Source organism: Falco biarmicus, chromosome 5 (assembly GCF_023638135.1).
Source record: "Falco biarmicus isolate bFalBia1 chromosome 5, bFalBia1.pri, whole genome shotgun sequence".
Lineage (NCBI taxonomy): Eukaryota > Metazoa > Chordata > Aves > Falconiformes > Falconidae > Falco > Falco biarmicus.
This window is the reverse complement of record NC_079292.1, coordinates 64670619-64686399: the sequence shown is the minus strand read 5'-3', so window position 1 is coordinate 64686399 and position 15781 is coordinate 64670619. Positions and strand designations below refer to the sequence as shown.

Genomic DNA, 15781 nt, shown 5'->3' with positions numbered 1-15781 from the left:
TCTGATACTATGGAAGAGAATTAGTCATTTTCCCTGTAAAATGGTACAGATGAATCAGAAGTTAGTTCTTATCATCTTGCCCCTTGCAGCAGGCTGGTTGTAGTTCTAACAGCTCTGATGTTGTTTGCATCTTGCAGATGTGTGATTGCTCCCATAGGCCTGTGGCTGTGTAGAGAAACTGCTTACTAAAACATGGGTATTTTTTAATACAATTAAAGCTTACCTTTTTGAAATGGCTGCTGCCTTGTGTTTCCTGCCACTTGAGAGGAAAAAAACCCAAATAAACATTGCTGATCTTACTACAGAAGCATCAGCCTGAGGAAAAACTCAGCTAGTGAGAACTGACTCTGAATGAGCCAGTGGCTGCAGAGCAACGTTCCAGGTGTCTCTGTGGCAAGCAAAAAGAGCAGAGCACAGCCAACACGTTCCTTAGAGAGTGACCCAGGGGGCTGCTGGGCACTCTTAATTGCTGCAGATAAAAGAAAGACAACACAACACAGGCCCTAGCACCAGCATAACTATTAAAAAGAACTAGCAGCCTTCTGCTCCCTTAGATCTTAGCTAAGAAAGGGATGAGTGCTTGCCCCAGTAGCTTAGGTAATTAAGTTTCTCCACAGTATAGTCAAGGGAAGGGACAGCATTCAATTTGGTTCCAGCATCCTGCAGAAAACCAACCCTCCTTCTCCATCCAAAGCTTTTTTCCTTTTAGCAAGACTCCAGCAGAGGCTGCTGTTGCAGCAGCATGCAGCCAGGACACGGTCTTTAACAAAGCTGCTGGAAGTCAATTCACTAATGTCCTTATTTTGATTACAGCAAAGAATCAACAGATGAATTTACACTAGATCACAATGTAACAGGGACACTACGTACCAACAATAACATCAGAAAAATAAGGATTAATTTTTTTCTTCCAGTAAGCAAGGCAGAATCATCTGAACTCCTAAGTTATAATAAGGCAAGGTTATCTGTTGCCCTTCTAAGTCAGTAATATTTCCATCCAGCAATTAAAGCGAAACTATAAACAAAAGTTCAGAAAAGCAACAAAACTAATTACAGTACTGAGGCTCAAGGGGATGTAGGTTGCATAAGCAGTGGTGAGCGTTGTTTACATTAAAGAGGAGCAACCAGACACAATGAATAATACAAGTTATTTGGATGCTCTTATTTGTGTTACACTACTACAGGAATAAAAGGAATACTTACAGAAAAATACTTACTTGGCTTGTTAAAGAGTCTTTCCACATGTACTTCATACAGCTTTGGGTCAGTGATGCCATTTTCCAATTTGCGTCTGTGTAGTATACCTAAACTTCATCAAAGGAATATATTTCTACTATTAACTGGAACTGTGCTGTTGTATCTGGCAAGATTAAAAAAAACCCATAAATATCCATATATATATATATATGGGGAATTTTTAGACTTCCTCTGAAGCTTTGCATCACTGAACTTGTTTATTTGTAGGCAACCAACCACCTGTTTTTATGTGGCAATTCCAACATTTCATAGACTTCCTTAGCATTAGTCCCCCAAAATATTTTTTTCCCAAGATCCCAGGTTTTGTGAGATTTATACATAGGTAGAGTAGATCTAAACTGTTAAAACGCAAGGACAAGTGTGCTTTCATTTCACTTTAATATACAATTGCATTAAAGCAGTAGCATCTGGCATACAGCACTCAGCCTGCAGTGCTGTAAATGGAACACTGATGACTTCTTTGGGGGAAAAAAAAAAAGACGCCATCAAGTTAACATGCATTTCTCAGAATTTTCATTTGCATTTTTAACCCCTTAGAGACTAACCAAATCAGCCACTTCCAATAGAAGTACCTTGTGCATAAAAATACCCAAATGGCTTATTAGTCTGGCAGGGTTAATCAAGTTAGTGAGGTCTCGTGTGCCTGGAAGAGACCCTGATAAGACTGGCAAACACCGGCCCCTTTGACATGAATTCTCATTGTACTGCTGCGTGAAGCATCTGCTCTCTCATTGTGGGATCACAGAAGAACCGGAGTTTCCGGGGTAATAGCTTCACCTCCACAGGCATAGCTTCATACTCCTCATTATCAATGCCGAAGGATCCCTCGGTGCCCTGTGTACAGATAACAGTGCTGATCAGGGCTAAACATCAAACATACTATTTCAGCAATGCTGTAATAATGATACCTGATTTTACAGTAGACTACAGTTGAATACTTAGCTGAGTCTGAACCAAGATGACCTCCTCTCTGTGCCTTCCAGCCCATGTGGTCTCAACACCACAGTGAGAGCTATCCTTCACTGCGTGTAATATACCAAGAGTCTGCTGCATAAGATGTTACCTCACTTAGTTGCTAATTGATGATAATCAAATGCCAGGGAGCTTTAATGGCCCACATTGTTTATACTGAAGGATTCCTTGCTATTGGAACTACAATTCCATGCGCCTAGATCTTGGTCTGCCAGTGGTGACACAAGCTAATCTGCAGGAGTGCCTGTTAAATAAGTCCTAGTAAATCCGTGCTACAGACACCTTTTGGTATTGTTTTACTATATTGATCTGAAACGTGAGATGCAAAGTAATTCATGGTTCAGGAATTACTCAGCAGTAGAATGTTCTTAAGCATTTTCTTTAGCTGATAAAGTCACCAATGATTAAAAACATTCATCAAAATGGCAGGTTGACTTTACCTAAAGAAATCTGTTGACTGCTTTGCATGCACTTGACTCAGGGTAGGGCTATGTTACATAGATGCTGCAAGTGAACCTGTATACCAGAACAGCACAGATTAGAGAAAATAGTATAGGTTCTGGAAGTTAAGAGGTACAGCAGTCCACCTGGATCAACATGCCCCGCTTCTCTCAAAGCTGGTGAGACTCATCTGAGCTGCATTCATCAGAGCTATGTCATGGAGTGAAACAGCACTGCTTTGTGCCATGCACACGTAACTCTGAAGATCTCAGCAGCAGCTGCAGTATGAACAGCTCATTTTATACCACAATCCTTACTTATGGCTCAGCTGTACATAGAATACTCTGGAGTGCTGGGCTTCTGGAATCAAGAAATTGCCACGATACGAGTTTGATGCAAGTATTAGAATGCTGGCTAATCACGACATCGTAATTCATGATTTTTACTTGGTAACAACAGATTTTTTCACTTCTTGGCACATTCTGTTCTCCCTTAATACAGAATTATTTTGCTGAATGATAGATCATATCTTTGTAAAAACAAATAATCCTCCTCAAGGCCGCAATAACAGCCTCCTCTTTCTAACAGGCAACAAAAGACTAATCTAAATTACATAGGCAGACACACAGATTTTGGCTTCTTTTTCAGCCTCATCTACTCAAAGTTTTGAGATACTTTCCTGTAGTGATCTAAGCCCCACTGCCTTGTCTCACCCTCCTTGGTCACCATAAAGCTTCTAATATTTATCTTCTTCTGTATAGAATAATCCCTTCTAGAGTAAAATGTACACATCTTCAATACTAAGGAGAAGGTGTGTACATGCAATACACCTAAGTAAGAGACCCTTTACACCCACCACCACTGTGTACATAAGAGGTCTGCCACTATTTACTGGCAGGATGAAGCTCCCTCTCTTGTTTACAGACCACTTGGGAAATTCCAGTATGCATCTCCTGGCCAGGGGCTTAGTGCTGCACGGAGCAACTGAGTGTCTCCCTGGCAGTGTAATCAACCTCCCAGATTTGGAGCAGGGATTTCTTAATATGCAGCATCAACTGGTACGAGGAAATAAAGTAATAGTTTTCAAGCTCCCTCAGCTTCTCACCTCTGGAAGTTGCAAGATGCATCTGCTGGCTTGGATGCACTGACTCCCTTCAGGGCACGTATGTGGATCACGCATTTTTTGACTTCTGTTCAAATCAAAAAAGAGGTAAGATAAGAAGATGTTTCTCTCTGAAACAGCTGTCTTTAGGGATGACATGTCATTGTGGGTTGGTAAATCACTTTGCATTCAGTAAACTTAGAGGTTATGTATATATACAAATATTTGTAGGTTTAAGTGTGAGAAAGTAAAAGACATTTCCTCTTCTGCTGCAGTCAATACATACGAGTATGCACTGACAGCCTCCAACCAGCTTCTGCTCTGAGGCGCACTGAACATATTTGAACATACAGTTTTGTATATTTGAACATACAGCACAGTTTTCCACTTCTCACTTACATGCTGAACAGCACAATTCCTGCAGTGACCACCACCTCCTCATATCCCATGCACCATCATAATTTACCAGCAATTTAAACAGCCCTAAGCCAAAAAAGCTGACAGAATTACATTGAACCACTGAATTACCATTAACAAACAAACAAATCCCCCCTCTTCTTACATCAACACCAGTCAGCACGATGTTTACCAGCTGCTTTTATACCACGCTTGTGAAGAAACTCCCAGAACATCATAGTTTTACCCACTCCAAATAATATATCCTTTTTTATCAATTACCCCCCCCCCCCCCCTTCTGGTGCCTGTGAGATTGATTCTTACATACTGCACTTAGAGCAGTGCCACTTTCCTACTTCTGTGGATTGTCAAATGAGAGCACACAGAAGGCAGCTGTCTGTCCTAGAAAGCTGGTGGTACAAGTGCCACGTGGTCTTTTTCAAGACTTACATTTCTGTCCTGTCACTGGATCAACTGTTAAAGAATAACACATTGCAATTCCTTTTCCCAACATGTTCAGAGTAAGCATGAGGTCTTGGGTACAGTGACCTACCTCTGGCCTCCTGACTGGAAACACACACAACCTTTTGGCTGACCTTTGACAAAGGGTACACCACACCCCAAGCAGTAACCCCTCAGTTTGGGCCTCTCTCCAGACAGACAGCAACACACAAATAGCAAAAGGGGCAGCAGAGAGTTACAGCGTTAGTATATCACAGCTCTTAAGCATGGCAGAATTATCACAGATATTGCTCTGACAGTCAATGCCAGCTGTCCTCACCCTTTCTGTCTGTTCTGTAGATTGATATGAAAGAAGAGTGTATTTAAATATTGCCCAGGAAAAGAAATCACAAAAACATGTCAAAAGCTCCCCATACACCAAGCCCATACTTCTATGCCCTGAGGAATGCAAGCAACTCTTAAAATCACAGAAAATGTTTGAGAAAGAACATGAGAAGAGAGGGTTGAAACATGATAATCAAAGACAAAGGAAGAAAAGCTAAGATACCAAAAGGAAAGGGCAGGAAGGACAGAAGCAATACTAACTGTGGAAAGTTTGGTTTTAATCAAATATGTATATACTAAAAGATTAATGAGTGAATGTGAGGGAATTAAAACATCCTCCTGGCAATATATGTTATAAATCATTGATGGCATGCAATACTGTCAGTTTATACAGTTGTACAAACAAGCATCAAGATTCCCCACTTTAATTCCCCAGTTTAATCTGCTCAAAGTTTAACATACAAAGTCCTAGATATTGCACTCTGGTGAGCAAGATTTTTTTGATACACAGAGGTGAATGAATCTCTATATAGGTGCAATTATGGGGTCGAGGTAAGCTCAAAAGAGACAAGACATGGAACTAAAGATCAGTCAAAGGAGAATGCTGGTAGAAGCAAACACACACATCTCCACTTGCAGTTGATTGCTTCTCTAGTGACCCAATATAAAAGGATCAGAAATCATTTCCACTTCATTCTGCTTCTTACTCAAACCAATACTGGAAAGTGAAACAGGAGGAGGACCAAAGCCAAACACCAACAGTTTAAATTGTTTTATCCCACTCCATATGCTGAACCACAAAAACACAGGCAGAGAGAGAACCACAGCACCTACTGTAGATAAGACATAAATTTAATCTAGTTTTTTTTTTTTCAAAAGTGGCCGATGTTAAATGATTCAGGGTAAGACTTTCTAACCAACCCCCCCACCCCCACCCCAGTCTTCTGCACTGTAGCTGGTAACTGTATTCATGCCCTGGAGTGACAGCTCTCCATACTTTCATACACAGAATCTAAGCTGGCTACCAGGATGTGCATTACCGGTGCTCCACTCCCCATCCTCATTCTCCCTCCCTCCAGCACTTCTTAGTAAGCACTGCAGTGCAGCCACCCGCTCTTCCCCCATCCTATCTTAAACATCAGCTCTACCCCTGCTGCAGATGCTCTTGTTCACACAAATCTGATCCACAGCCAGAGGGCACTTTTATACGCCTGAGAGGACCTACCCCTTTCTTTGAAATCCAACTACAGCTGCCCTACAGCACTGATGCACTCTCTGACAGCTCCCTCCCCCCCCCCGAGCCTGCATGGTCATTTCCCGCTGGATATGTGGTTTCCTCTGTGTGTCTGCGTGATCCATCAGTTCTGATCAGCTTGTGTCAGTGCCCTCTTCAATGTAAAAAACCCTTGGTATCTGCACTGGTAAGGTATTTTCCCTAAAAAAACTTTTCAACCCCCCAAATTCTGGTGCAGTTTAGAACCATGCATTAAAAAAGAAGAAAAAAGAAAGAGCTTCTTTACGCATTTCCAAAGACAAACCCTGCTGGTGCTAAGCACTGGGAAGCCTCTGATAATGGGCTGAATTCAAACCTAGCTGGCAAAGGGCATTGTGCAGTGAAGACCTCCTCTGAACACCCTGAGTTTTGCCTTGCAAAAACAGGGTACATTTTTTTCTGTTCTGATTCCTCTCTGTAGGACTAACCAGTCCCTCCCACTGTTCCTCCACCCCATGCAGCCCTCTTTCTTTGTTACTTACAGACTTTTGGGCACTATTTAATCAAAAGAGCTTGTTTCTTTGAATTTTGCTTGAACAGCAGCTCAAAGCTTTCAGTACTGCCTCTAATTAGCTCTAGCCAGCAGGGCACGTTAACTCTCATCAGAGGCTTTTTCTGCATGACAATGTAATTGCAGACAGAAAATGTGACATACTACTGTGTGAAACATGTCCAGTCCTCATGGGAGACATCCTTTACAGTGGGTGTACAATCAAATACCCCTCCCTTAAATCACACAAATTCATCTACAATTTTTCTGCTAGCAAAGTGTCCAAGAACCCAGTACAGCATCTCCTTTGTCTCCCTCCTTTAAGAGGTTAGATTCCTCTTGCTGCTAATGGGAAAATCTCCTCCTCCTCTCCTTCTGTGGCCTTCAAAGCAAAGATTTCAGTCCCAAGCAATCTATGGTCCACATGGCTCATGTAATTTAAAAGTAGTTGCAAGTGGTAACCTGACCTACCCGTGTATGCATAGGTCAGAAGATCCTATACCTACTGAGACTCGTAGACTGCCCAAATAAGGGGCTCGCTGCTGCTGTTAGATCATAAACAAGACATACATGCAGGAATTACTAGGGTGATGACAAGCAGGTAGAACTGCGTTGAAATCTTTCCATTGATTTCACTAGAGGGAGCCCTAAGACTAGAAAATAGTATTAGCAAATAAAAACGTCCCATGCACAAGAGCACTCTTGGATTTAGTAGGAAAATCTGGTGCTGCAATGTATTTGGTAGTTGGACTGCACAGAGAAGCTCGAAGAAGCAGCTCAGATTTGTGTCTGGTGAGAGCAGGAGGAACAAGTGCACTACAAGACAACATTCCAAGCGCAAAGGAAGCACATGTTCACTTCTTCTCTACATGCTGCTGCTTCATACCTGCAGCTTTCTTGCTCCGTGTACAAGCTGCACCAATACATTTGCTTAAAGTCCCCGTTTAAATTCACATCTTCCAGAAGTTCTTCCAGCTCAGATCTAATTACTCACAACAGTTACTGAGCCAAGCACTCTTCACTTAGAAGCAGGGCCTGCCTAATCAGTTCAAAAACTCCAGGTACCACTAGTACAGACATATCAGCTCTGTGACCTGCCTCTCAATCCACTGAGCAGCAAGGGCGGAAAGATTCTGGGGAAAAGTCTGTACAGCTGTCTGTAACTCGGTTATGACAGTATCATCCAAGTAGCATTGATCAATAGCAATGGGGGAGAAGACAGAAGGTAAAGCAAACTCAAAATCTAGGAAGAACTCCAACTAGACAGCTCTGCCTAGTTTCCAGAATGAGAAAATTAGTAAGAATTTTAAAGAACAAAATCAGTAATTCCCTGATTTTTTAATATATATTATTAATAATTTATACATTATTAATATATATAATTAATAAAAAATAAATTAAAAACAATGAAGTATTACTGCCTGGTGTCCTTTCAGTCTCTGCTTCTAAATTTTGCAGCACAAGAACATAAAAAAAGCAGCATCTTTCCCAGCGTTCCAACTCATACAGAGATTCTGTCATCTTTTCGCAGCCCTCCAATACTCACCCTCTGCTTATAAACTGTCCTTTGCTGACAGTATCTGCTTCAATGCAAATATCCATGAAGTCTTCAGTGCGCTATGCAAAAAACAGATTCAGAAATCAAGCAGTTAACATTTCAAAATGCCACACCCACGATAATGCAATATGTTCACACAATGCCCAGCTCTTTGTCCAACAAAATGAGGCAGAAGATGCATTTCTGCATTTCATGCTTTTTTCCACTCTCGAGATTCGAATTATAAATTATAGATAGTAATTTCTCATTGATGACCGTTCAACAATAAACACCACGAGAAGTGAAATAACAACTCACACATTTGGCTTCTTGTTACATTTCACACACTTATTAAAGACAGTAATAGCAGATCACTTGGGTTTACTGCTGCACACAAAGATTTCTGATCAATGGGTCTTTCATGAATTTAAACGAGAGTACAATGATGCAACATTTGGCCACCAAATACACAGTAAAATAATCTTAAACAATATAAAGCGAAAGTCAAAGTGTTCTTGATATCATTCCTTTAAACTCCTTACTTGGCTTTTTCTCTATTTACAGCCTGCCCTTAAACCAAGCATACAGCAAAGCTTTTGCTGGGAAAGCAACTTTGATTAAGATGCAATTCCTTTCTTTTCTTTTTTTTTTTTTTAAACATTTCTGTCCTGGCAAAAGTCCTAGTGCAGATGCAATCAAAATGACAAAAGTAAAAATGAATGCATCTATTAGTATAACTTGTTTTATTTCTTTGCTGTATCTGCAGAGTTAGGCTTGGCACTGTCTGAGCTGCTCCTGTATGGCTTTATTGGCTTCTCTTCCATAGAGCAGCCTAAGCATGAATCTGAGGTGAGACAGAAAGACAGGAGTGGCTGACAGCACTAAGCAGATATGCCCTGGTATCGATTCAAGAGAGCTGTTGTTCAGTTTTGATAGCTACAAGGACAATGGCTTCAACAGTGGGAGTTAAAAGCAGTTATAAGGGGTCCGTATTTGTAGAAAAAAAGATGCAGTATCAAGATACCTCCAGATCTAGAAGCAAAAGCACAACTGCCCTAACATAAACTTGTCCATTTCTCTAGGCTATGCAAGACAACCTGAGAACCCTACATCACTTCTTTGTTCAATACCAGTATTAAAGCGCACCTTGAAGGCATAAAGGAGAAGAAAAACCACAAAGACATGGTCTGTGGCAATGAGATACTTTTTCAGTTCTTGGTAGGTCTGTTTTTACTTTACATCACTGACTCCAATCCAGATCAGTGACCAAAACTGTTCTGTTCGATGCCATCTAGAAACTACTAAAACCCCAAATACTAGCCTTCATCTAGCTTCTACCATTACTAGGACACTAATGGTCCAAATCATAAGCCAATGATGAAGAAGAAATTAAGATTTATGTGGCACATACTAAGGAGAAAACAGGTGTAAATTTTAAGACTAGATTTGCCTGAATTTTTTTCTTTGTCTGATCCTACAAAGACAACGTATCAATATAACACAAATTTTCAGGTTCTTAAAGACCCCGAATTCTTAACACGAAACATGTTGCAGTAAATTCAATACCTCCTGTTAATCTGGGTGTAGTGGCAGTGGTGTCCTGCAGGCTTGAGGAAGACATTAAGAGTGCTCACCGGTACAGGACCACTGTTAGCATTTTCCAGTAAAATTAAAGACTGGCATCTATCCAAATAGCTTTCACAGCAATAAAATTGCACCAAAACACAGACATAAGCTAAAGACAGGTTTTGAACCAGCAAATGAACAGCATGAGCATGCCAAGAAGGTTATGACAGGAACAGTTCCCTTGCTCTCTTGGTTCTACTTTTCCACAACCACCTGCATTTCCTGTCCTTCAACTCACTGTAGCCCCCGTTCTTTCTCTAGTCCCAGTTCTTTTTAGCTCTCTGCTCTGCAAGCTGAAAGAAAGAGAAAAAGCCACAATTCCAGACATTCAGGCTCAGCTTCCTTCCAGCACCAGCTGATAAAACAGAATCACTCAGAATCCCACAGGTCAAGAAGGAAAGGGGCACCTGTTTTGATGCTTTGTTTTCTCCTGGGCAATCCTAAAACTTCTGTTTGGCTAGTGAAACCTTCTCACTGCATAAAATCCCACTGCATCCCAGTTTTACGTGGGTCTTCAGTGCTTTTGCACTGTCTCTGAAATTTGCCCATTTCTGGATTCAGTCATGGGCCCCTCCTTGCCCATGTAGTAGTAAGTTTTATTTATATAGACGCAAGGGAGTTTAGCAAGAAAGGAAAACTGTGTGGGCAGGCAGCATTTGGAATCCAGTTATACTACAGTCTTACTGTCAGATCAAGCTGCCTGTTGCGAGTTGCAATGGAAAGCTCAATGGTGGATAGCATCAATTCTTCCCAGTCTTTTGGGGTTACCTCCTCAGGGATTTCTGCAAATCAAGAAGAGAACATACCATTAAGTGGAATTTAATTACACAGATCATCTTTGCACTACTATGAAGCACAAAACGTCAATGCCAGCCACAAATATCACTCTGACCCATTGTGATCACTAGCTTTGTTTCCTTCAAAGATCAAAATCTTAAGAAAGGAAAAGAGAGTTTGGCAGTACTGAAGGGAAGAAAAAAAAATACCACCAGCACTCACACAGTAGCAGGAAAGACTATCAAGTACATTACATGGCAGCCCTGTGAGTCCTCACGGCCAAGGACTAACAGATCTCCTTGATTGATGTATTACAGGAACATTCAGAAAACATACGAAGCACTGCTACCAAAAAAACAGGAATCTAATCTTCAGGATGCTGTGGGAACACGTATTTTCTATAGGAGGAAACTCCACAGTCCAGTTCTCATATAGTTCGTGTTTCTGTCTAAATCACCTCTGCTAGCCAAGAAGGAATGAGAAGTGCTTTGCATAACACCAGACTGTGCAAAATACACGCTCCCCTTCCTTCTGGAGTCTGCCACATGCACTGCCGAGCTAACAAGCCAACCTAAGAGAGGCTCACAGAGTACAGTGAAGAAAATTTATGGGACACAAAGAAATTTAATGTACTAAGAGAAACCTAAGGCTTCTGCATGGCCCAAGTTTTATCGTTCTATTTTAAGTAACATTTGTTGCTCTGTGTCAGCAGCTCCCCGCATCCTGCAAAACAAGGGCTGCTCCTCTCTCCCCAGCTCACTAAGAAGCCATTCTGCAGGAGGAAGATTTCAAGAAGCTCACCGGTAAGTGCCAAGTATCACCTGCGGAGGCTTCCATAGCAATGGCAAGCAACTGTGACCCCAGGGAATGCCCTGGATTCTTTACAAATGCACTTTTGTTTATAAGACCACAAACACTGGCAGGACTACACTGCTCCTCTTCTGGCCAATACCACGGTAACTATCTTGACAAAGTCACAGTTTTAATAGGTAAGTAATAACATAAAAATGAGAGAGCAGAGAAGTAAAGCAGAAAAACACTCCCCTCTGACCTATTAGAGGAGTAAAGCCTGCCTGTGAGTTTATGCCAAAACACACACACCTTTTGGAGGAGATGACCAGTATAACCGAAGTCGTCTGTAAAGCCTCACATACAAAGGAGGTCTGGAAGGTTTCTCCTCTGGCTCTTCTGGAGGTCTCTCGGTTGGACCCAGATACATGAGAGCAGCCTGATGCTTCTGAGGCCATTCCTTGGATTTACATGGAAAGGAAAGACAGAAGATAAAGGGCCTTTCGTTTAGCACCTACCTGTTTATTCTGTTTAGCTCTTTAGCCTATTTATTCTGTGCTCCCAAGTACTCCTGCAGAGCTACCCAGATCCCACCATCAGCTCGGCCTATTTCATGATTCTCCAGCCTCCAGATTCGTATGAGAGCGAACGCTTTTGCAGCTTGAAAAAGATTACCCACGGTTCCCAAGTCTATTAACCTACTCCTTCCCCCTACAGGAGTGAGGTATTTCCCCCTCTGCTTATAGAGGGGGATGTTTTCTTTGCTGTTGCTGTGTGGCAGGGTGATACAGCTGCTTCTGGCTGGAGGGAACAACCAAAACCAGCAAGGTCAACATTAATGTTTGAAAGCATAATTGGTTTCTGCATGGCACAAAGACAACCTCAAAGAGCAACTGCACAGCAGGGTCTAGTGCAAACAAAGACTACAGTGCTGCGTGCAGCCAAGGGGCACTAAAACCCAGCAGGCCTTTGTTCTCCAACAACTCAAACAATCAAGATCTGACCTTATAGTCAGCTGCTTATAGACAGCAATACAACAGGTCTTAAGGCAAGTCAGGTGAGCTTTATTAAGCATCTGAGGGGAAAAAAAGAAAAAAAAAAAGTAACACATTATTCTCAATGATATTTCAGATTTCAGTGCCAGAAACTGATGGGCTACAGAAGAACCTTAGCTCCTGAAATACTTTCAGAAGCTGACAAAGTTTATTTCCTTTCATTTTGTTTTAAAAGTAAGTTTTGAAATGCTCAAAATATTATTCCCTTCATAAGTCCTATATGATTATTTTTTAAATGTATATACTAAAACAATCCAGCCAAGAGGCCACATGTACTAAATGCAATTATTTTTCTATGCACAAAACTTTAGAAGTAGTTTTAGGTCATATAGCACAGGTGGTTAAGCTAATGCACCTCACACCTCTGTGAGCAAGGAAAGACTCCGTTATCATACTTACATAATAAACAGGAAAAACAGAGGTTGTATCAGTAAGGGCAATACAAAAAATAAGTATTAATGATTAAAAGGAAAAGCAGTAATGCTGTGATTATTTAAGCCTGTCTATTTTAGAAGAGATGATAACACTCATGACAATGCCCCTGCTAATATCAGAGGTGAGCTCTTCCCCCTTACACTGTTTACAGCTACAGGTCATCCTGCTTCAAAGGACAACTACAGCAAAACCGGAAAAGATTAAGTGCACAGTAGCAAAGACAAGCCAGGAAAAGATTAAGCTCAAAATGCTGGAGCCATTTCTTATAGAAATTAACAAAATGGTAACATAAGAGGCACATAAAGCAACAAATGCCACAATTAGGGGAGATGAGGCAGAAACTTCACTATCTTAATAGCAGAAAAAGTGGGCACTTCTCTTTAACTTTCAGCAGGTTAAACAGATCTTTTAAATGTACAATGAATAGCTCACCAGTGAAATCCACCATCACTGCCACTAATTGATGCTAAGGACTCAATAAAAGTGAGAAAGGGGCTAAAGGGGCTGGAGAGAAGTGAAGAACAGGTTTCTACCTAGAATGCCAGCATACAGAATAATAATCCTGGGGATGGGGGTGGGTGGCGTGGGGTGGGGTGAACCAAAATAAAATAAAATAAAATCTTTCACAGACACATTACAATTTAACTCCCTTTTACAGGAGCTTCCTATAAAGGAAGCTTTGGCACTATCACAGATGGCATGGCTGGACTGCACTATCTGACCCACCGTACCAGCTCCTGGATATTTCCACAGCCTTTCATGAGGCTACTTATGCATTCAGAGAACTAGAAAAGCATGTGAATGAAAATACCTCACCTTTCATGCAGGTCAAATTTTAATCTTTCCAGGATCAATTTTAAGCAACAGAGAAATTTAAGGTGAGATATAAGCTATTAATCTTCATGTGCAATTTACTACACACGGAAGGCTGATTATCAACGTGCATGAGCAGTCTAATTATAGACAATTCCGTCAGATGAGTAAATCAGAATGAAATGTTATATTAGAAAAACTGTTGAGAAAAGGTGACAGAGCACTTCGGTGTTTACCTTCATCATCACTACTGCTCTCCTTTCAAAGGTGGTTACTGGCTCCCCCTGGTGATCTTGCAGCAACAGATCCTCGCTAAAAAATTATTTTTTTAAAGTATTCCTCCTCCCTTCATCTCTTCGGAAGGTAAGTCTATCAACTGGTAGGTTTATTAACAAGTCGACCTTCACTCCAATTTTTTATTTTTACCAGAATCCTTCACAAAAACTTGCAGATAAATTATACAAAGCATAGTCAGCCTTTTCATTTCCCAACTACAAACCCACTTTGCTCACAATTACCCTTTACCTTAAATGTACTGAAGAAGTGAGCTGCTTTGGTCTTCAGAGGCCCAAGGTACCAGTACCTGAAAAAAGAACACAAACAGAACTTCTTAGATATCTTGGGCTTGATACTGGGAAAGGGAGAAATCTTGTATGAATTCAGACTTGTTTGCCACTGAAGTTAGTGCTCCCCTACAACCTTTAGCTCTGTGATACTGCAAGATCATTTCTACACATCACCAGCAGCTTAGCAGTGACATCCCTTTCCTGAGTTACAGAACACCAAAATGCAGTATATAATCTTCACTACAGGCAGCGTGACATCTCAGTAGCAGAAATTTACCTAGTTATGTGACACAACTGGGAATGATTTAAAAGTCTGTGGCCTAACAGTTGGTAGGATGCATCTCCACAATATGCAATAAAGGATGAGGTTGGAGGAAACAAACAAAAACCAACAGCTTCAATGACAAAAGAACAGAGCCAGCAAACATTCATTTGCCCCAAAGGATTCTCAGATCAAAATCAATGTTTTACAAAATAAAAATCCTGCCAGCCATACAGCACTGTATAGAATCTAAAGATGTGACTATATTTAGGCAGGCTTGGCACACATTTTTATCACTTCCACCAAAGGTGGTCAACAAAGCATACTAACCACCACCAGCTCAAAAGTACTGCAGATCTAAGTATATCATTAACTACTAAGGCATGCAACTGTCACACCACTCCCATCAAGCCATGAAATTGTCTGCAAAATTAATAAAATCTCAAAAAAATAATATAGCACAATGTCTCCACCAGGACAGTGCTTAGCAGAGGGACAATCAAGCCAAATTTCTGGAACTGTGGCTTAAGGCTTAAGTCTCTGTAGTAGGGGCCTTCTTTTCAGTGTAAGATCAGTTGTACTGGAGTACACCAAATGTTTATTTAGCCCAATAACCCATCTTTCATGGGGACAAAAAGTGGATAAAGTGGAGAAGTATAAAAACAGGACGAGCACACATGGTTCTTGTCCCAAGCGCACACTGAGCACCCATTCCTTTGTGGCTGAAGTGCTTTCCAAGCTAGACTCATTTTCTGTGCATTCAAAAACATTCATGGAAGAGAACCAGTTTTGAGGACGTTCATGCTGCCCCACGTACAAAAAGTGCCTCTGGCACTGAGTCCAAAAGGCTCTTAGGAAAGGGAACTGCTGCAGGAAGAGATGTTAAGGCTGACACTAGGCAAAAACTAGGGTATGAGCAGGAAGGCTAGTAAGAATGCTGAGGGAAGAGAATTGCAGTTCCTTAATCTTGGGGCTGCAATTAGCAGGTGGGCCTGCAACACAGCTACACCGGCACCTACACAAGCTACCAAGCATGTCCCTCGCTTCCCAAGGACAAACACTCTGACCATTTACCGCCTGTCCTCCATCCCACATCACTTCTCAAACCTACTCAAATATTTGCTTGACAGACTCCAGAGGTCTGCTACCTCTTGCTTTCTGACAAAGACAGCTCATTCACAAACCACATGGTATTTCCTTATAA

At 41.3% G+C, this 15781-nt stretch overlaps 1 protein-coding gene across 2 annotated transcripts in view; it reads right to left on the bottom strand.

The window, feature by feature from the left end:
• Window positions 1–1616: 1616 nt before the first annotated feature.
• The window catches only part of AGK (acylglycerol kinase), a 37694-nt gene continuing 23529 nt past the window's right edge, over window positions 1617–15781 (bottom strand). The window contains exons 10-15 of one of the 2 annotated variants that reach the window (XM_056339228.1): window positions 14275–14332; window positions 11759–11906; window positions 10565–10662; window positions 8264–8334; window positions 3776–3860; window positions 1617–2091 (exon numbers count right to left, since the gene is read on the bottom strand). In XM_056339228.1, coding sequence (XP_056195203.1) covers window positions 1954–2091; window positions 3776–3860; window positions 8264–8334; window positions 10565–10662; window positions 11759–11906; window positions 14275–14332 — 598 coding nt within the window. In that variant the 3' untranslated portion in view covers window positions 1617–1953. Of the gene's footprint in view, window positions 2092–3775; window positions 3861–8259; window positions 8335–10564; window positions 10663–11758; window positions 11907–14274; window positions 14333–15781 lie in introns of both variants that reach the window. The other variant, XR_008821940.1, reaches the window with a different exon arrangement.